The sequence below is a fragment of the Phalacrocorax aristotelis genome, chromosome 1 (assembly GCF_949628215.1).
Source record: "Phalacrocorax aristotelis chromosome 1, bGulAri2.1, whole genome shotgun sequence".
Taxonomy (NCBI): Eukaryota; Metazoa; Chordata; class Aves; order Suliformes; family Phalacrocoracidae; genus Phalacrocorax; species Phalacrocorax aristotelis.
The window spans coordinates 170912322-170934028 of NC_134276.1; the positions used below are offsets into that span (position 1 = coordinate 170912322).

The 21707-nt window shown below is 43.5% G+C and overlaps 2 protein-coding genes across 8 annotated transcripts in view; one reads left to right on the plus strand and one right to left on the minus strand.

Annotated features, from left to right (window-relative positions):
* The window catches only part of CEP290 (centrosomal protein 290), a 56352-nt gene extending 50571 nt beyond the window's left edge, over nucleotides 1-5781 (plus strand). For 3 of the 6 annotated variants that reach the window (XM_075080688.1, XM_075080690.1, XM_075080691.1), the window contains 5 exons: nucleotides 1601-1742; nucleotides 3418-3491; nucleotides 3650-3753; nucleotides 4613-4719; nucleotides 5012-5781. In XM_075080688.1, coding sequence (XP_074936789.1) covers nucleotides 1601-1742; nucleotides 3418-3491; nucleotides 3650-3753; nucleotides 4613-4719; nucleotides 5012-5200 — 616 coding nt within the window. In that variant the 3' untranslated portion in view covers nucleotides 5201-5781. Of the gene's footprint in view, nucleotides 1-1600; nucleotides 1743-3417; nucleotides 3492-3649; nucleotides 3754-4612; nucleotides 4721-5011 lie in introns of those variants that run through there. The other 3 variants (XR_012658535.1, XR_012658536.1, XM_075080689.1) reach the window with 2 other exon arrangements.
* On the minus strand, nucleotides 5778-15633 carry RLIG1 (RNA 5'-phosphate and 3'-OH ligase 1). Of its 2 annotated transcripts, none has more exons than XM_075080697.1 (7): nucleotides 15510-15633; nucleotides 13290-13407; nucleotides 12578-12673; nucleotides 9172-9288; nucleotides 8575-8769; nucleotides 7283-7452; nucleotides 5778-6722 (listed from the first exon to the last, which is right to left on the minus strand). In XM_075080697.1, the coding sequence occupies exons 1-7, from the start codon at nucleotides 15561-15563 to the stop codon at nucleotides 6534-6536; spliced, it is 939 nt and encodes a 312-aa protein (XP_074936798.1). In that variant the 5' UTR covers nucleotides 15564-15633; the 3' UTR covers nucleotides 5778-6533. The 2 variants fall into 2 exon arrangements, with proteins under 2 accessions (XP_074936798.1, XP_074936797.1); XM_075080696.1 differs by having other exon boundaries at nucleotides 15474-15632.
* Between the last annotated feature and the right edge of the window lie 6074 nt (nucleotides 15634-21707).

Below are 21707 nucleotides of genomic sequence, written 5' to 3' on the forward strand. Positions count from 1 at the left end.
TGTTTGGGTATCATCTCTTGTACTGCTGTGTCTCAGAAAAGGACAAGAAAATGAAACAATGCTTATGGTACTAAGAGAAATAAACAGCCTGTGTCCTGCATAAGAATGGAAGACACTAAGTTTTGGGGAAGAAATACTTAGTCCTGGACAACCTAGGATGAAATAAGATGACATGTTGCAAAAGTACTCTTTAACAGTTACAAACAGAGGTGGAAGATATCTACAAAAACAACCTCTGACAGCAACCTTATTAGGGCAGAAGATCAGCTGGACAGGAGAGAGACTTGTCCGATTCCATCTTAGGTCAGGTTACTGTTGAAGAGTCCATCTGCCAGTGCCCAAGATTCTACCCACTTCCCAGTCTTGCACTCCCACAGGGTCCCTTGGGGATCTCTGGTGCTTCTCTGACATATGGCTGAGCCATTTCACTTCACTGAGACTTCAGCAAACCATTCCTTTTTTTAACCTTCACCTTAACTGTGTCATAAGGCAGGAGGGCAAAACTGGCTGCCAGCCAGAGGAGGAGGAGGACAGGGACATGCAGTGAAGATGGTAGGCCCTTAACAGCTAGCATATCAGCGCAGTAGTTTTAACACAGTTTTTCTTTTAGTTCTTCACCTCTTTGGAAAACATCTCTTCTTAGTTCTGTTCAGCTGATATAGATAAGCAGTTGTGTTGGTTGTGCTTAATTGTACTTGCCTGTTTCAACTGGTGTGAATAAAAACGTTTACGCTATCATGATTTTAAAGTAAGTGAATAACATTAAGACATTACTAGCCTAGAGGAGCTCATTGGGGCACTTTAACATGCAATCCGCCTCACCAGCACATCTTCCAAAGCATGTATGTGGTAATAGGAAGTACTTGATAGGGAAGACAAACGTGTCATCCAAGTGGTCCTTCGGAAGGCTCTTTGGCAGGTAGCAGGATGTTGGGAGATTGTATTGCTATCTGAAAACCCACTTCAGATGGGAGATCGGGCTACAGGACCTCCAGATGTACCTTCCAACTAATATTTCAATGGTTCTACAGAAACCTTTTTGTAGCCTAGGATGGCTCAAAGCAAAACGGAATCCTCCTCAGACTGCTCCAGGGTAAACATAATTTCTCATAGAACATTTTTTCTCTTGGAGTCTTCATTTTCTGTTTCTGTATTAGCCCTTTTCTCAGTATGCTAATTTATTTTCCATAAATTGCTAAATCATAAGAAAACTTGTGTCACAGGTATGACACTGAAGTAAGACCTGACCATTGTGCACACTGCATCAATAACAGACATGCACGGCTGTAGCAGGAGATAGTTTGGGTTTTCTGTGGATACCATAAAAAGATTCCAGTCCCTCTTTAATAAAGGTAGATGCAAAGTAAGATCCACAAAGGTATAACATTTGGAAAAGCCTTTATTTTAAAATTAAAAATATATGTTTCATTTTGCTTCTTTCAGCTCACTTACAAATAAGACCAGTGATTATTTCAAGGCCAATATCGCAAACATATTTTAGGGTATATTTATGGCATTTAATCTAAAGATATTTTAATTTCTATTTCTGCAAAAGTATTAGCTTTTGCTCTTATCTTTTCCTAAATAAAAATACTACCAGGAGGCACGAAATTAAGATGAAGGAAATGGAAATGGATATTGCTAAAAAAACCCAAAGCATTACGGACCTTAAACGGCTGCTTCAGGAAGCAACAGAACGTGAACACAATGCTGTTAAAAACTTGCAAGATCTAAAAGAACAAGTGAGTAAAATTTAGCCAGATGACTCTGAGAACAGCTTGCTTATTATTAATTATTACTAATTAATTTCTCTCCGATATCCGTATTGGCAGAGTACGTTTTTCTTCCTCTAATCCATGCTTTTGTAGGTTTTTTCAGTCCTAGTTGCCGTAATTTTACATCTTCATATTTTAGCCAATGAATGAGGTTTACCACATATTATCAATATATATTCCTGACTTGCAGTCTTAGGGGAGAATTAACTTTTTCTCTTCTGTATTCTTCTGTAGTGTTTTGTATTATAGTTTCATTGATCCCATGAAAGCCTGTAGGTACAGATGCTTCAAATGGTCTTAAAATTTTTCTAGCTTGTTCTGCAGAGTGAGTTTGCTGCAGGGACTTCCCTCTTCCTTCCAGGTTTTTTCTGGGGGATTGACTTTGCCATCCTAAAGGGGACTTTCCTGCCTATTTCCAGTACGGTCTCTTACATGCAGTCCCTATTAAGTCTTTCACACATGGAAGAGTTAATGAATTTTAAACTCGGGTACATTTGAAGAGACATCAAATTTTGGCCTTTCAGTACTGCAGAGATGTAGCCCTAGGACTATCCATCTAGATTAGCTTCCATCTTCTGATTTATTAATATATGCATGGTTTCTTCCCCAGACTAGCCATTCCTTGTTAGGCATCAAATACACAACTTTCAGTGTAGGAAGTTATTACATTATGTAAGCAAGTAAACGTGTTCAATAAATAGAACTTGGAATTGAGTCCTATAGAAGTTTTGTTAATTTTTGCTTGTTCTCCCTTTTCTGAAGTCAGCATTATTAACATGAAGTATACACCAGCAGCAAAACTAACACAGAGAAAATTCTTTCATTATGTGATATTACTCTGGAGCCAACACACTTTCCAGTTTCTTTCACGTTTCAAATACTGATGAAGGGATGTGATCAAGGTTAACTACATTTCAAAGAAACAGAGAGCGATTGGGGAAAAAACCCAAATCCTTACCACTTCAGGTAGCAATAGAACAAAAGCCTGTCGCTAACAGTAGCCTTCTGAGAGGTCATAAATTGTCACTGCATTCAAAAACTGTGTATAGTCTCCTATTTAAAACACTAATTTTTTGTTCCCTCCTCTTCTACTGAAAGGCACTTGTAGAGGCAGGCTGACTCCCCCTCTGGTCAGGGACCTATTCTAACTTCAGGTCATTTCTAGTCAACATACACTCATTCGGGTTTTCCTTGCAAAATCACAGGCTTTTCATATCGCATCTGGAAAGGAACTTGGGCACATAGGTATGCAAATAAGCATATCAGTAGTATTTTTAAAGCACTTAAATGGTTTAGGCATATCACTTCCTTAAAATTACGTATGAATTATGCTAACATAGCTACGTGTCTAACTTCCCTTGTAAATATAACTTTTGAATACTTTTTTCTTCAGCCCTCATGAAATATGTAGCAATGATCTAGAGTAACTTTAAAAAGACTGTAGATAATTAGCTTTGTGGAAGATGTCAGTAGATGAACACTTGGGTGGGCTTTTTTTCCTCTGTGATAACCTAGTACTTGGTTACAACCTTAGTATTATTTTCATTCTTTCTTTAGTCCTGTATCAAAGAGAACTTAATCTGAACTGCATTACCCATGGATACTGTTTTCAAGAGTAAAACCTTCTGATTTTTCTTTTAAGATTGAGCTTCTCCAACACCGTCCTGAAGATGCAAGGACAGAGCAAAGCCTCATAAGGGAACTTCAGCTTTTAAGGTAACATGCTCTTCAATAACTATATAAATACCTCAGCCGATATACATGAAATAAGAATCATCAGGAAATGGCCATTGCAATTTTTAGTTACATCTTTTATGTGCTGAAATATTTTAATAATTTTAAAAAAACTATTCTAAAATTGTTTTATATTCCAGATTAACTAATAATCGATTAGAGAAAGAAAAAACAGAACTAGCTCACCAGGTGGAGGATTATAAGCACCACATACACACATATACAAGTGAAGGTCCTGCAGCCGGTAATCATTTTCAGTACCTAAAATAAAGATCTGTATTTTGGGCCTAAAACTATTTTTACTTAATGTGTGTGTGCAAAGTAATACTAAATCTATAGAATTATTTTATTTCTATTAATGCCAGAGTAATGAAAACTGGAGCAGACTATGGTCTTGGATCTTTGAGTACTTCTACAAGCTTTTTATAGAGAAGTATTAGTAAAAACCTCCATAATTAGTTACCTTGAACAAGAGGCTGTAATCTTTCTAAGATGTCCCTTTCCAGGAAGATGTGTAGTTCATGCCACCATCTGCTTTATAAACCTCAAGAGACTGCTTTTAAGATGTCAGTCATTCATTGAACCTCTCATGCCTACCCCTTTTGCATTGGGTTCCAAGCTGCCAGAGGTGGAGTGTCTGTTTCCAGATACCAGCTCTGCGAATGATTTCAGACTTAGCAGGCATCAGTCCCATGGGAAAAGCAGAGTATTATAGAGCGCCCATTGCCATATGACCGGGAAAAAAAATTTAAAATTAACCCGCTTGAAATGATTAATATAATTAACAAGATCCTTATATTGCATTATTTCCAAGTTTCCTGCATTTAATTCAGAGACACTGTACCTGTTGTGGTCCTCAGCATGGGAACAGACTGGCCATTGGAGTATCGCATTTAATCGCAGAAACTAGACACCATCACCTAATCTGTACCAGAACTAAAGAAAAGCCCAGATTACTTGAATTTTGGTCGTTGTTGATCCCAATTGGGTTTACACACTTTAACTGTTTCAGCTTTCAGGAAATGTAGAGCTATTGTAACAAGATTCACGTCACTGATTTCCATTACCTTATATTTCATAACAAATTATCATTATTTTTGCAGGCCATAATGAAATTGTAGAGAAGGATAAAAATGACAAGTTAATGACAGAAGTAGCTGACCTCCGGACACAGCTGAAAGCCTCAGAGTTGGAAAAACAGCAATTAAAGGTAAGTTGCAAGGATCATCTCATTGCAAGAGAATGAGCAAAATTATGATTAGCTAGAAAGAGACATTTAATATCTAAACTAATATTTAATGACAAAGTCAATTTCTAAACACATTTATTAAGCCTATTTTGTTGTTAGTGAATGTGCTGTTCATGGGTAGATTTTATGTTTTTAGAGAACATGCTTGTTCTCTCATTATTCAGCCTCTTAAGAAGGAGGCAAAAAAAGCTGCTGTTGACAAGTATTTCCTAAGTTCTGGATAAAGGTGGTACTTCTTCATTCTCTTTAATAGGAAGAAACAAAAAAGCTCAGAAGAGAACTAGAAAACTTTGACCCTTCCTTTTTTGAAGAAATTGAGGATCTGAAGTACAACTACAACGAAGAAGTAAAAAGAAATATTATCTTAGAAGAGAGATTAAAGCAGCTTTCTGAAGAGTTTGGCATTCAAGTGGATAGTCCAGGCAATGTTTCTGTTGATTAGGCTAGTGTTAAGTATCCTCAGTACTGATAGAGAAAAAGAAATCCGGGGCAGTTACACAATACTGATTTCTTTCTCTGGTTTTATCTTGGAATGATACAAGCCTATTCAAGTTACAATAGTTTGGCACGTACCTAAGAGTGCAGAAGTGGATTAGTCAACAGATTATGGTCAGTACTTGTATACACCAGTCAGAATAAAAGTGAGTTTTACCTCTCCCAACTCCCTTGCAATATTATATTTTAACTCAGAACAGTAATTTGGATAACACACAGGCGTCAGGTGAAGTTGAAACCTTGGATTTATCCTGAAAGTTGAGAAACTCTTAAAATGTGCTAAGTACACTGAAGTTCCAGATCGATAAGAACATGTAATTTGTTCTTGCTGTTGGTGTGCTGGATGTCTGTTCTTACATCTCTGGTTATTTTTACCTCCATTTTCAAAAATCCAAGAACAAAGATTTGAAAATAAAGTTATAGTAATGATATTTTTGTAGATAGATAAATGATTTTTTATTCTGTATATTTTATATAGCTGGATGTATACTTTTGTAGCACAGATAAAATAAAGCCAACTCAAATGATCATGCAGTCTCACCTTTATTATTTATATGCCATCTTAATATGCTCTTGATGAAGTTTCCTAATTGAGATGCAGTCTGAAAATGGGTATTACTAAGCCAAGTCTTGTCTCTCCCTAATTACTAAGGATCTCCAAAACAATAGAAAGTATACTAGTTCTATTTACTCCCTTTGTCCCAAAAGAGTGGAAGTACCTGCAGGATAATGCTTAATTAGGTTTTCTAGTAACTGTATAACGCTGCAGCTTACTGTTAAATAACAGAGTGAAAATTTTCCCCCAAAAGGAATTGTTACACCTTTAAAAAAAAAAAAGTATCAAATTTCAGGACTAATTCTGGTCCCACCTGAAATATGTCCTTCACTGTTAAGGAACAACTAGATCCTAAATCTGAATCCTACATGTAACAGTATCATAATGATTATATTTATAGAAGTGCAACCTATGGAATTTCACAGTTGACTGCATTAATTAGCTAAGCTATTAGGACCAGCCAGTGTTAAACAACATACTTCTTACACTTAATTATAACAGTTTCCAGAAATGGGATCAAAATTTAAGGATTTTTTAGAACTAAACATAAACATGCTGAAAGCTAGATCTCTGCTCTGGATGTCAGATCTCGTTATATAAAATTAGTCGTTTAGGAAAAACAGTACCTAGGCTGCTGCCTAAGCTACAAGATTATTTGTAAAGAGTTCAGTGGTAGACACGAGAGGAATGCAGCACAAATGACAACTAAAAGAGAAAAATCATTTCAAGCAACAAACTTAATATCTTTAAGTCTGTCAAATCTTTGGCCATCCAAGTTTGAAAAATGGTGAAACAAACTCTTTGGTTCGAAGTCACAGTCATATTTAGTTCTATTAAAAGTAATTACAACAGGCTGAGAACTCAGGTATGTCTCTGCAAGTGGCCAGCGTAAACCAAGATGATGGCGATGGAGCTAAAATAAAAAGAAATCAGTTTAGAGATTTTGATATAGTGGCCCAACAGTTCCCAACTTGAGGGGTGTGCACTTTAATTCCAGGATCGTCTGCATTAGGGCACTTACGACCATTAATCAGTTACCATCAACCATTAATCTGAGTAACAATGAAGTAGAAAAGGCAAACCAGAACCACAGCTTCAAACAATATAAACTTGCTAATTAATCAAAAATCACATTCCTGTTAACAATACTTGTTCTACAAGTCAACATTACAAGAAATTGAATTTTTAAATAAAAGAATTAAGCTTTAAAATGTTGGGTGATTCCCATACAGAGAGGCAGGAAAATACTATTTTATATTCTCAATTACTTTAAGTTATTAGCATAATGTAGATAATGAAGTTTAATATGTTGCTATTGCAGTGATTCACTGGCTTGACTAATTCTACTCTCACTGGATTTGCTAGAAGATTTACTACTAAAGAAATTGGAAAGCAAGACAAAAAGTGACTACCTCACAATACTTCATGTATTATGAATTACAGTGATTTCTGCATGTCCATCTATATATTTACCTTGATTAAACACCCATCATGGCAGTGCCACACAATTCCTTCAACTTTACCCTCACTGCAGCCTTCAAACCAAGACATTATGTCATTTTGTTTCAAAGTAGGTGGATTCTTTATTTCAAACGCTCCATGTGGTACAAGAAGATGTACTGGCTGCTTCTTGCTTCCTAATCCTATGTTAAAAGAAACAAAAATCTTCCTGCTAGTTATGTGTGATAACTTAAGATTTTCCTCACTTTTGTTATTATGAGTATCATAAAAGCACTCTAAAGGTAGACTATTAGATACTACGACATTGTCCTGCCTTTAAGAGAAGAGTTAAATAGACTTTCAAGCATCAAATGTAGCTGTTCCCTCCTCATGTAACATTTTATTTAGATAAAACAAACATGACAGATTTATACAGTTGTCTGCTTTGTCCTTGTGGTCACCTCATCATTAACCATAAAGCTCATGCTTCAGATCATGGTCAATAGCACAAACATCTTAGTTCCTGAAAATCTGGCATGTTTTCTTATTAATATGGATTAATACTTAAGCGAGGCTGTTAACAAATGCATTGCCTTTTTACTGACTGTTCAACATAAATCTTCATTTAAGAATACAGCTATTAGAAATTTTGTTTTTTGCATTTCCTTTACAGTCTGAGAAAATACTTAAACCAGGTACTGCTATTTTTCCTATCCATCCTTGCAAGTTATCCTAACAGCAAACCTCAGAAGTTAAAACTCACTTCTGCTCATATCTAATTGCTTTTATGTTAAAAGGCTTTTAAAGGGAGAAGCCACAACCAAAATGTAACTTCAGCTACATTTCCTTAAAAAAGTGTTCATAAATTTTCATAATTTAAAAATTGCAACTCATGACTAACTCTAAGGACTCAAAAAAAAAGTGGCTGAATAAAATTTTCTACTTTAATGGACTAAACAGTATCGGAAGAACAAGTTAAAGTAGTCAAGAAAAGGCACCAACAATCTTAAATATTTTAATAGTAATATTTAAAACAACTTTTCCAGTCAGAATATTTTTTGAAAGACTAAAGCAAAGCATTTTTGTAATAAAGCACATGCAGGTGGAAAGACATTTAATTGACTATATAAATAGTCTCATGACAAGTCAGCTTTCTGAGGTATTTTTGGATGAGCATTCTTTGAGCTAGCCCTTTTCTCTCAGTTCTAAAAAGGTTCCATTGTTACCTTAGAACTTCTTTAAAACTTACACAAGAAAATACAAAGTTTTCACTCAAAAATAGCTCTAAATAAAAAAGTATTTAAGAACAGGCCATACAAGCTTACCATATGGATTTGCATTAATATGGGTCCCAATAAGCTCCAATGTTTGTTCTAAAATTTCTGATAACGGCACTGGACTGATTTCCAGAAGCCCTGGGTCAGCATGGTGTTTCAATACCAGCGCTATTTCAGCCTCATAATTTACAACAGATGAGTGCCAGCAATACTGCTTACTATTTTTCTCCACAGGCACCCAACCTAGGAGAAAACATTGCATTTTACCAAAGTAAATATCTGAAGTTCTCTTATGCGTACTAGAACTGTACATGCATTAAAAAAAAAAAAAAAAGACAGTTAATTACAAACAGAAAGACCAACAAGAAAAATGATGTCATATTGCAGAGAAATGTCAGAGGAATGCAAACGTGATCACTATGCCTTCAGCTGAAGCCCTCCAAGTCTGTACAGCAAACTGCAATTATTTTCAATGTGTCAGAAGAACGGAGCCTTTCGGGATAGTGAACGAATGACATTCCAATTGTTTTCTGAATATGTTAACTACTACTTTTAACTCTGGAACTAATTCAAATTCATTTAAAAAAGAAAATGAATCACACACTCCCCCTCCCAACCGTTTTACCTGTGATGCATCATCAGTACCTGGCATATGTCCGTTTTCATCGGGCAAAGGATTGCCATTAGAAAACTCTATGTCCTTTGCTGGAATCCAGGTATCTGGAACAGGCTTGAAATCCTCTTCAACATTCCAAACAAATTCTAGACATACAGACGTGACAGTTTTTGGCAAACTGGTAGCGAATTTTATGTTTTGATTGCCTTTAAATTCAAGTATTAAAACACCACCAATCTGAACCTTGTTCTACAGACAGTAGACCCAGTTACTTTGTACAAGCACCAACACCTGGCACACTCAAGCAGTCTACAATTAGGAAGGTTTAAAGAAACATAGTAGCCTTTAAGTAGTTTAAAAGTTCAAAGCTAACTAAGATTAAAAAATAGCTTCCTAAATAGCCAACATTTTATTCTACTTCTCTTGCTCTAGTTTAAATATAATAGACTATTTCAGTTGGAAGGAACCTACAATGATTATCTAGTCCAACTGCCTGACCACTTGAGGGCTGACCAAAAGTAAAAGCATGTTGTTAAGGGCATTGTCCAAATGTCTCTTAAACACTGACAGGCTTGGGACAGCGACCACCTCTCTAGGAAGCCTGTTCCAGTGCATGACCACTTTCCGTAAATAAATGCTTCCTAATGTCCAGTCTATACCTCCCCTGGCACAGCTGTGAACCATTCCTATGCATCCTATCACTGGATACCAGGTAGAAGAGATCAGCACCTCCCTCTCCACATACCCTCCTCAGGAAGCCATAGAGAGCAATGGGGTCACCCCTCAGCCTCCTTTTCTCCAAACTAGACAAACCCAAAGTTCTCAGCCACTCCTCACAGGACATGCCTTCCAGCCCTTTCACCAGCTTTGTTGCCCTCCTTTGGACGCATTCAAGGACTTTCACATCCTTCTTAAATTTTAGGGCCCAGAACTGCACACAGTACTCAAGATAAGGCCGCACCAACGCTGAGTACTGCAGGAAAATCACCTCTTTTGAATGGCTGGTTACACCACGTGTGATGCACCCCAGGATGCGGTTTGCCCTCTTGGCTGCCAGGGCACGCTGCTGACTCATACTGAGCCTGCTGTCGGCCAGCACCCCCAGATCCCTTTCTGCAGGTCTGCTCTCCAGCCACTCCCCTCCCAGTTTATACTGGCGCCCAGCATTACTCCATCCCAGGTGCAGAATCCAGCACTTGGACTTGTTAAATCTCACCCCATTAAGCATAGCCCAGTGCTCCAATTTATCTAGATTCCTCTGCAAGGCCTCTTGTCCCTCAAGAGAGTTGACAGCACCTCCCAGTTTGGTCTCATCAGCAAAGTTGCAAATGGTGCGTTCAACTCCAGCATCCAGATCATTGATAAATATATTGAACAGGACTGGTCCCAGAATTGAACCCTGAGGAACACCGCTGGTGACCAGCCAGATGTAGCCCCATTTGCTGCAACCCTTTGAGCCCTGTTGTTCAGCCAGTTCTTCACCCTGTGCACTGTGAACCTGCTCATCCCACAGCTGGACAACCTGTCCAGAAGGATGCTGTGAGGGACAGCATCAAAAGCCTTACTAAAATCCAGAACAACTACATCCACCGCCTGCCCTTTGTCCCCTAGGTGGGTGACCTTATCGTAGAAGGATATCGAATTAGTTAAACGGGTCTTTCCCTTTGCAAACCCATGTTGACCGTGCCTGATGATTGCAATTTTCTTGAAATGCCTTTCAATACTACCCAGTATAATCTTCTCCATAATATTTCCAGCAACTGAGGTTAGACTAAGAGGTCTGTAGCTCCCTGCATCTTCCCTCACACCCTTTTTCTAGACTGGAATAATGCTGGCTGGCTTCCAGTCAGCGGGGACCTCCCCAGACTCCCAAGACCTTTGGTAGATGGCTGAGGGGGGTCCTGCCGTAACAACCACTAGCTCCTTCAGTACTCTGGGATGAACCCTATCAGGCCCCATGGACTTGTGAGCATTCAGCTGATCCAGCTGGTGCCTTACAACTTCAGTGTCCACACATGGAAAGTCACTGTTCCCACGCTTGTGATCCCCTGGCTCAGGGGATGGGGCAGCCCAAGGGCTGTCAGTGTTATTAAAGGCTGAGGCAAAAGACACACTGCATGCCTCCACTTTTTCTTCATCCCTATTAGTCAGATGACCATCTTCAACAGGTATCGGTCCTATGTTTTCTTTAGACTTCCTCTTGCTATTAACATACTTACAGAAATCCTTCTTGTTACCTGACACAACAGTGCCCAGTTTCAACTCTGAGCTTTGGCCTTTCGTGTCTTCTCCATGCTTCCGTAATCTTCTCACAAAGCCTGACCCCGCTTCCAGAGATCACACAATTTCTTTTTCATCTTCAGCTCCACAAGGAGTTCCCTGTACAGCTGAGCCAAGTCTTCTGCTCTGCTGGCTTGACACAGTGGAATTGCCTGCCCCTGTGCTTCTAAAAGGTAGTTCTCAAAGACTGACCAGCACTCATGGACTTGTAAGCCCTCACAAAAGCAGATTCCCAGGGTACTCTGCTAAATAGCTCCCTGAATAGCTTGAAGTTTGCTCTCCTGAACTCCAGGGTAACAACTCTGCTGTCCTTTTTCTCATTACACTAAAAATTTTAAATTCAACCATTTAATGATCACTGTGGCCAAGACAGCCACCTACCATCACATCCCTATTCACAAACAGCAAGTCTAGGAGGGCATCTTTCCTAGTTGGCTGAGTACTTGCAACAACAAGTTATCCCCTACAAACTTCAAGAACTTCCAAAACCTGCTCACTACAGCAGGATTATATTCCAAGCTGATGTCTAGGAAGTTGAAATCTCCCATAAGGACAAGGGCTAACGAGCCTGAAGTTTCTCCTAATCACCTATAGAATAACTCATCAGTGTTTCCAACCTGGCTGGACAACTGGTAGTGAACACCCACTACATCTCATTTATTTTTCATTTCCCTAATCCTCAACTGCATCATCACTAACTCACATACAGTGCGATACCTCCAACTCACCTGCCCCACCTATCCCTCCTGAAAAGCACCCCAATCGTGGGACTCACTCCACCCAGTCTCACTAGTACCAATGATCTGGGAGCTAAGCAAGGCTTCCAGTTCATCCTGTTTTTTTTCTCATACTGCGTACGCCGGTGTACAAGCATTTCAGCTACAGTCCTGAGCCCTCCGTGCTCCCAGGAGCAGTGAAAATATTCCCACTAGCATTGCCACACTCCAGTGGTGCCATGCCAACCCTTGGCTTACCCACTGCATCCTGTTCGTATCCCCTTCCCCCATCAATTCTACTTTAAAGCTCTCTCAAAGTAAAGAGTGACATTAAAAAAAATTGGAGCACGATTACTCCCATTTCCTGTGTTAAACTAGAGGTGTTTCTCCAACTGGATAACTTACATTGTCAAAAACAAGAAAAGAAATCTTCACTAACCTTTGCAATCTTCCAATGAATACAAGAATTGTTTAAACCGTTTTTCAGCTTGTTTGTTGGGTTTTCGATCCAGCCGGGCCCAGAGATAGGGTTGCCCTAAAGTTTCCAGAAGGATAAAACCAGCAGTTTACTGAGGTAACAATGCCCTGCAAAGCATTGATATCAACTACACAAAAGGCAAAATATGAATTCTCATTTGTCACTAGAGAAATTTTATATCCAAAGACACCATTGAACTCATAAATTCATTACTGTTATAACAATCTAAAAATCTATTTGTAGAATCTCGCCTAGTTTAATACAAAGCTTCCTTACAATTTCAGGTAAATGCAAGAACCCCACTGATGCCACAAACCACATTCTTCTCATTTCCTCCCAGCCTCCATACTTCTTTTAATCCTCCTCAAGGATATTAGACACCCTTAATTATACAAGTTCTAGTGTGCAAGGAAGACTTCCTAATAGGAAATCCTAAAACTGGAAAAGTTCCTTGATTGGTATCTTCACTTAAACCATACTTCATGCGCTTTAGAGACTAAAATCTATAAAACATTTTTAAGTACCTCCTATGTTTACGGTAACTGCTACTTTGTGGTGAAGAGGAGAATTGAATTCGCCACAGCTGTAGTCCAATAATACAATGAAAGTGAAAACTACATAAAACAAAGCTTCTAGTCAGCATGAGAAAGCTGCGTACAGATCTTCCTTTTACCTTTATAGGTGGTTACATAACAGCAGGTCCCGTCCACCTTTTCAGTAGGAATTGCATTGTATATATCTGCCTCTAACGCCTTCCCAGTTATAGCTTCAGTTGCCAAAACTTTAAATGGCTGAAAAGAAGACAGGTATTTTAAACCCTCATCGTGGCTGCATTACTGCCAGGTTCTCATATGGGTTCTTGCTCCTCACAGCTGCCCTCCCTAAGTCCAGCGTTATACCTCACATTGCTAATTTCTAACGCTATCGAGAGACACCCTCGTTTCTTCAGGGCACAACACTTTGGAAAATGCTCTAAGGCAACAAAACAAAGGCAATCTATCTGCAAACTCTCTCCCTCTTTTCCATTCCTGAGGAGCATTTAGAGATGGCTTTGCCTTCCACCTTACGCAGTGCATGGAAACCAGACGGGTGCCAGTCCAGCGCTGCTAAAGTTGGAGGTGAGTCTTCCTGGGTTACGACGGCAACAGAAATTCACCGTGACGAGCTGCTCCCAGCTTTCGGTTTGGAGCTGACGGTCAATAGCACCGTGTTAGTGCAATGCACAGACCAGGGGAATGCAAGGTGGCAAAAGCACCCTGGCGTTACATCCTCTGTATCGGTGCTGCCCGATAAACACTTCTCCGCTTGAAAAGAGCAAAGAAAGAAGTGATCTGAGGTCAGGGGTCTGAAACAAATATCCAACCACAACTAGTCCACATTTCTAGGAGGACTTCTATAGGGCTTCTGTAACAGTTTCACTGCAAACATGTAATCAGTTTTCATTCAACCATTTTTCTGTACAATCAACACTCCTCCCTCCACTCTCCCCAGCCAATTTTGACTTGTAAGCTGGTCATCATCTCTTTCTCCTAGCAAAACAAAACACAAGGCCTTGTCTTGCAGAAATCTGAAAACAGAATTTGCAATTCAAAAAATGAGAACCTTCTACAGGCTTCCTAACATTACATAGTTAGGAACCAGATTTGTAACCATAACATACAGCATATATAAATATTTTTATGAATACTACAGGAAAAATGAAAATTTTCAGGGTACTGAGAAAACGTACCTGTTGTTCCTCCCACTAGCACCCCCCCTTCATACCTAACACTCATAACTGCCTGTATTATCCTTGCCTGCACTTTGAAAAACAAAGAACCATAGCATATACCAACCAGTTCCAGATTTAATCCCCTGTTATCTTTTTCTATATGAACAACAAACAACTTTGGGAGGTACCCTTACATGATCATTATCAGGATGGTGCTAGAACTGACAGTCGAATAATTAAGCTACTGAGGTTTTGGCATCATTTCAGCTCGTACACCCAGAAGTCAAACACCAAAGAAAAAAGTCACCCAGATGGATTCAAGTTCACTATGCAGCCGACAGACAGCAGCTGGTACTGCCACTGAAACTGAGAAACACAAGCTGGAGATCTACAGCTAGACAGATGAATGCCACCCCAAGCTGTCCTGACAATGCCTTTACACCTCAGGAAGAAAATACTTGGATTGGGCTCCATTATTTTCACCTTGGTAAGTATTCCATGACTTACAGCCTCAGATGAAATCTTCTGTCAGAAGCCTGATATTCCCTTGATCACAAAACAAAACAAGAAAAAGAAAAAGAAAAATAGAGACAAACTTATTTTTTCCCCACAAGGCTCACAGGCCAAGACAGCAGGATGGTTTTACACAAGCTCCCAGTGCGGTCATGCTGGAGCTGCCTCATTCCTTGCCATGACTGTTCCCTACACTGAGGCAAGCAAGCACAGCGTCAGGGGGAACACCTGCATGCGCTTGGCAGGAAAAGAGTGGGACAGAGCTGAAATGACACCCACAACAATTATCTAAGCGCGACAGGGGAAGGGAAAAGCCCCTTTTCCGCCACGCAGCCGGCGACCGATGCAAACCTCGGCAGTACATGTCGCTCAAGATCTGCAGCGAAACCTCTCGCCGCGCAGGTGTCCCCCTCCCTCCACACGGGCCCGGCCGAGCGGTCTGACGTGGTCGGGGCTGTTGCCTGTCGTCCCGCAGCTCGCCCACCCCACCCGAGGGAACCGCTACCCGCGGCACAGCGGCTCCGCCAGTGACCCGACCCCGGCCTCGGCCAAGAAACGGACACCACGGCCCCGCTTCCCTCCATCCGCCCGCCTATCCATCCGTCCCGCCCGACCCCGCGGCGCCCCGACCACCTGCCGCTCCCGCTTGGCCGACGGCTCCTCCTTCACCTCGGTCACGAACAGACACGGCACCTTCCGCTGTACCGCGCCGCGGCGACTCATTGCCTCGACCGCCCGCTGCCGTCACCGCCCGCCGCCGGCCCCGCGCCCAGCCGGAACTGCGCCTGCGCCGCGACGCGACGCCTGAGCCGTGCGCGGCGGGAAATGGAGTCCGTCGCCTCCCGCAGGAGCCCCGCGAGGCACCTGTGCGCCGGGGACGGCGGGGCGGGGCGGGGCGTGGCCGCCTCTCTCCGGCCAGCAGCCCTCGGCCCTCGGCCAGGCGGTGGCTCTGCCGCTCTCCGCCTCTCCGCCCGGCCAGCAGCCCCGGCCCCGGCCCCGGCCCCGGCCCCGCTTCCCACAGCGGCGGCTCCTGTCCCGTCCCAGCTGTACTTGGCGCCGGGCTGAGGTGGCCGGCTGGTGGCGCGGCCCATCGCCGTGGCGGCGGCCCTTGCCCGTTGGCGGTACCGTTCCCGTGGCCGGGCGGCCGCTCCTCAGGCTGTCGTTCCTGCCCCGGCCTGGCTGCGGGGACCTCGCTGTGGCCGATGCTGCTGCCGTCGGGGAGCCGCCTCCTTGCGATAGCTGGGCTCTGGGCCTCGGTGTCCGGCCTGGGAGTCTGTGGTGGGTTGACCCTGGCTGGAGGCCGGCTGCCCACCAAAGCTGCTCTGGCGCTGCCCGCATCCTCAGCTGGCCAGGGGAGAGACAATGTGACTACAGGTGGCTGGAGCTGAGGACAGGAAGAGGTCACTTACCCCTCACTGTCTCTCTGGGCAAACCAGCGTCCACTCAGGGAACTTGCCTTATTTGTTGCCGATCAAATGAGAGTGATCATGGTGAAGAGAAATAAAAACGGCACCTCAAAACCCCTTCCCGCCACCCCCAGCTCTTCCCAGGCTCAACCTCAGTCCTGATTTTCCTCTACCTCCTCCCCCTGGGCAGCACCGGGGGATGGGGCATGGCAGGAAATATGTGCGGCCAAAGCTCAGTAAGGGTTGACTCTGGCCAGTACCGTGAGGGAAAATAAGCAGGGCTTTTTTCAATATGTCAATGGCAAAAGTCAGGCCAGAAGTAACATTAGCCCGTAGCTTGATGAGAACGGTCACCTCACAAGCAGGGACATAGGCAAGGCAGAGATGTTTAATGCTTTCTTCACCTCAGTCTTCAACAGCGATGGTGGGCTCAGGGACCCCCAGAGCCCTGGGCTAGGGAACCGTGACTGTGGAATGATAAATCCCAATGAATCCCAAACCAGTGTGGGACTTGCTGCTCCAGCTACGTCCCTATAAGTCGATGTGGCCTGACGGGTTTCATCCAAGGGTGCTGAAAGAGCTGGCTGATGTCATAGTGAGACCTCTCCTGATGATTTTTCAATAGTTTTGGGAACCTGGAGAGGTCCCAGTTGACTGGAAGCTGGCAAACTTTGTCTTAATCTTCAGGGAGGGCCACAGTGATGACCCAGTAACACAGGCCTGTCAGTTTCACTTCTGCGCCTGGCAAGATCATGGAGAAGATTATGCTCGGAGTTATTGAAAACCACTTGAAAGACAATGCAGTCCTTGGTCCCAGCCAGCACGGGCTCACAAGGGGGAAGTCCTGCTTAACAAACTCCATTTCCTTCTATGACAACGTTACCCACCCAGTCGACCAAGAAAAGCCAATCAATGTGCTCTGTTTGGATTTCAGGAAAGCTTTTGGTACTGTCTGTTACAGCATCCTCCTGGACAAAATGTCCAGCATACAGCTGGATAAACATGTAACGCAGTGGGTGAGCAAGTGGCTGACTGGTCAGGCTCAAAGGGTCATAGTAAATGGGGTTACACCGGGCTGGCGGCCAGTCACTGGTGGGGATCCACATGGACCCATCTAGGGGCCGGTACTCTTTAATGTCTTTATAAACGACCCTGATGCAGGACTGGAAGGAACACTAATTAAGTTTGCTGATGACACAAAAATAGGTGGAGCTGTTGACACTCTTGAGGTCAAAGAGGCCCTGCAGAGAGATCTGGACAGCCTGGAGAGCTGGGCAATCACTAACGATATGAACTTTAACAAGGGCAAGCACCGGATTTTGCACCTGCAGTGTGGCAACCCTGGATGTAAACAGAGACTGGGGAACAAGAGCCTGGAGAGCAGCCCTGCGGAGAGGGATTTGGGGTTCTAGTTGACAGGAAGGTGAACATGAGCCAAGAGTGTACCCTGGCAGCCAAGAGGGTCAGCTGTGTGCTGGGGTGCCTCAAGCACTGCACTGCAGCTGGTCGAAGGAGGGGATTGTCCCCCTCTGCTCTGTGCTGGTGCAGCCTCACCTCGAATAGCGTGTACAGTTCTGAGCACCACACGACATTAAGGATACAAAGCTACTAGAGAGTGTCCAGCGAAGGGCCAAGTTGGCGAAGGGTTTGGAGAAGAAACCGTATGAGGAGCAGCTAAATATGCTTGGTTTATTCAGTCTGGAGAAGAGGAGGCTAAGGGGAGACCTCATCTCCTCCTCATGCTCTTCCCCTGCTCCAGCATGGTGTCCCTCTCATGGGAGACAGTCCTCCGTGATCTTCTCCAATGTGGAGGCTTCTCACGGTCTACAGTTCTTCACAAACTGCTCCAGCATGGGTCCCTTTCATGGGATGCAGTCCTTCAGGATCAGGCTGCTCCAGCGTGGATTCCCCCCGATGGGCTCACAAGTCCTGCCAGCAAACCTGGTCCAGCGTGGGCTCCTCTCTCCACGGGGCCACAGGTCCTGCCAGGAGCCTGCTCTGGTGCGGGGTCCTTCACAGGCTTATAGCCTCCTTCGGGCACAACCATATGCTCCGGCTTGGGGACCTCCATGTGCTGCAGGAGGACAGCCTGCCTCATCATGGCCTTCACCACAGGCTACAGGGGAATCTCTTCTCCAGCATCCGGAGCACCTCCTCCCCCTCCTCCTTCACTGACCTGGGTGTCTGAATAGTTGATTCTATCCCATAGTCTCACTCTTCTCTCTGAGAACTGTTGCACACGGGGTTTTTTTCCCCCTTCTGACATATGCTGTCCCAGGGGCGCTACCACCATCCCTGATGGGCTCAGCGTGGCCAGCAGCGGGTCTGTCTTGGAGCAAGCTGGCATTGGCTCTGTTGGGCATGAGGGAAGCTCCTAGCAGCTTCTCACAGAAGCCACCCCTGTAGCCCCTCCCGCAACCAAAACCTTGCCACGCAAACCCAAAAGAGGGTTGACTCTTCCTGATCGTACCTTCGTCTGTGCCTCACGGAGGCACAGCTATACAGCTGCAAAGAGCCCCTGTTGGGACAGCTCTTGGCAGCGTTAACACTTTCTTTGTGGGGCTGCTCCTGCCCCAACAGGAACCGTGACAATGTAAGCAGTTGACAGCTGACAGGGTCCTAGCAGGAAGCAGCAAGTTTCTGAATCCAAAGAAAGAGGTACAGTGAGAAAAACACTGGGCACAAGGATTTTGGTTAAAAAGGAGTCAAAGGACGAGGTTTTCCTGGGTGGTATCAAAGATGTGTGCCTAAGACCACAGTTCCTGCCGCAAGGAGGAGGGTGTTCCTTAAGGCCCGCTGAATGGGTTTGTTCCGTTTTACGTTCAGGAAACACCAGAAGGGGAGACTCTTTGAAATGGTCCAATTTTCCATACTTTACTCACAAGCAAAGGAGCTAAGGGACGATGTTCAAGCTGGACAGGTCACACAGCACCATCATGCTGATGTCACGAGCTGGAGGAGTGTCTGGCAACTGTGGAAGTGTAACATTCTATACCGGTTAGCAACCGCCTTCGTGGGTTCAGAAGCCTGGAGAAGGTAACAGCTCCTTCGCCCAAGGGCATTTTTGCTGCCTCTCAGAGTTTTATTTCAAAAAAGCAGCAGAGCCTAGGTTCTGCAGGCCCAGTTTTTGAAGGGAAGCTGCTGATTTCATGATAAGATAACAACTTGCCTGAATGTCGGTAGCTTCACCATTTCCATGTATGTTCTTCCAGTCCTAAGAACGTGGAGCAGAAGTAGGAGAGGCAAAGATGGGCACAGCTGGGAGCGACAGCTACTTCCAGTTGTGTTTCCCCTACACACAGGTAAATGCCGCAGATTTTAGAGTCGTTTGTATCATTGCATTTCCGGACATATCTGTGTTGAAAAGGAGGTTTAGGATGTCAAGTTAGAAGTTGACCCGTCACTCTGCCTGGGTCATGGCCGCATCTCTAGATCAGATACCTGGTTTTTGGAAGTGGTCAGAAGAGCTCCTGATCATCTAAACTGTGGGCGATACTGACTAGAGTGTAAAAGCGGTGCGTTTTGGAGATGCTGCTCCCAGAGCCAGCTGCTGAAGTCCGGAACTGGGTAAACCCTACCTTCAAACATTCAACTGTTTTCAAGTGTGGCTTTGTCTTCCTTTAGAGAGTTACTCAGAAACTCATGAAGAAATAACGGGCAACCTGGCATTTAAAGCTCTCAGCCAGGACGTAGTTCATACGCAGGATATGGACAGATTTGTGCCCTTGTTTTGCAATCGAGTACTGGCAAGTCTGTACAAGGACTACAAGTCCACAGACAGTTTTGTGTTTGTTGGGAATTTTTCTGTATTGGACTTGCATGGCAGATTGCATTTGAGATTGACCTGATAATCCAACTGTGCCGGATGGGAAACTCAGCCACGTGTCATTTTAGTGACTAACAGATTGTTTTTCTTCCCAGCATCTCATGAAAAGTCTGCACTACAGTAAATAGACTGATTTACTCCTATTTTTATCTAGGAACAGCCTGACATCATGAAAGCTCCACTGAGCTAACTGGAGATAACTTTAGAGTTATATCTGGAGCTTGAGAGAAAATTAGAGATACCTTTTAAGAGCCTCAAATATCAGAAGGTGGTCCCACAAAATCTTAGTCACATGCTGAGAGTAGTGCACCGCGTATTCATCCATTTAGTCCCTTTCGAGGGTTCTATTTACAAAATCTGAAAACTGTTTTCTCCTGCAGCAAAAGAACAGCAACATCTCCTGCTTCTGGGAAACACAACCCTTGGGCTGCGCGAGGATCACCTGTGCCTTCCATCACAGGAAACCTCGTCATATCAATGGACTGTTTTTGCCACCTACTGACAGTGAGTACAAGTATTCTCTCAGCAGTTTGTTTCTTAGAGTAAGGCCATACACAGCAACATCCTTCCAGTGCTTACATAATGTAAATTAGGGTCGGGAAACGTACCGTGGCAAATCAGTCCGGGATGATGTGCTGCCCCAGCAAGACCAAGGCAAAGAAAGGAGCGGCACTGGCATTTGAATAGGGTTGCCCTATGAAAGTTTACAGCTGTCACGTTATGGATCTTCCTAACTGTCAGCTACGTGAAAGATGAAGTCACAAATGGGAGTTCAGGTAGCCCCGATCCGTGGAGCAAAACTGCTGCTTTGCTTGGGTATTTGCTAGACCACATCTCTCTGGTAGTGCAAGTGGTCCGTCGGCAGGCACTCATTGAAGAGAAGTGAAAAGCGGTGCATGTTGTGGTAGCAGAGGTTGGCAGGGCCACTGGTAGCAGTATCTGTGGATAGAGCACAAGATGTTACACGGAGTCGTCACCCCTGGTGTAGATACCTTCCGATTCCAGTGCTGCGTGTGCAGGTGTGTTTCCAGTTCATCCTTCTAAATCCATATTTCAGGCTTAAACAGAAATGCTATCCCAGTGCCAAAATCGTTTGGCTGTAAACATTATCCGTAGATGTATATTTCTAAGAAAAAGAATACCTTTTCTAGTTTTCTTCCAATTAAGTGTAAATGATCTTCATGAACTTCCTCTTCTTTCTCAGCATCTACGTTTTGTACTTAGTAGAGAGAGCTGTGATTCAGGAAAGAGATGGATAAGAAAGGTCTACCAGCTAAAAACGGGTAATCCTGTGCTTAGCACTGCTAAATTCTTCCAAATTGATGCCATGGGGAGTGATAGAGGCCTGCCTATTATTCAGTATGTTTCAAATAGTTCCACAGGTGGGCACCTAGACTCATGCACTCACTTCAGCCCAGGTATTGCTAGTCCTGCATTTCCCTAGGTAGTAAATATCTGTCTGTTTGTTCATACTTTCTGGAGCTGGATGATGCTCTTTTGCCAACCTCTGCAGAAGATCAGGCCTAAAAGGCACAGTCTCTCTGATAAACGATTCCTTCGACATGATTATGATTTCTGAACCAGAGCTGCTGATCTGAACCTGGGTTTGATATTCCAGTTCCCTCCTCATAAAAT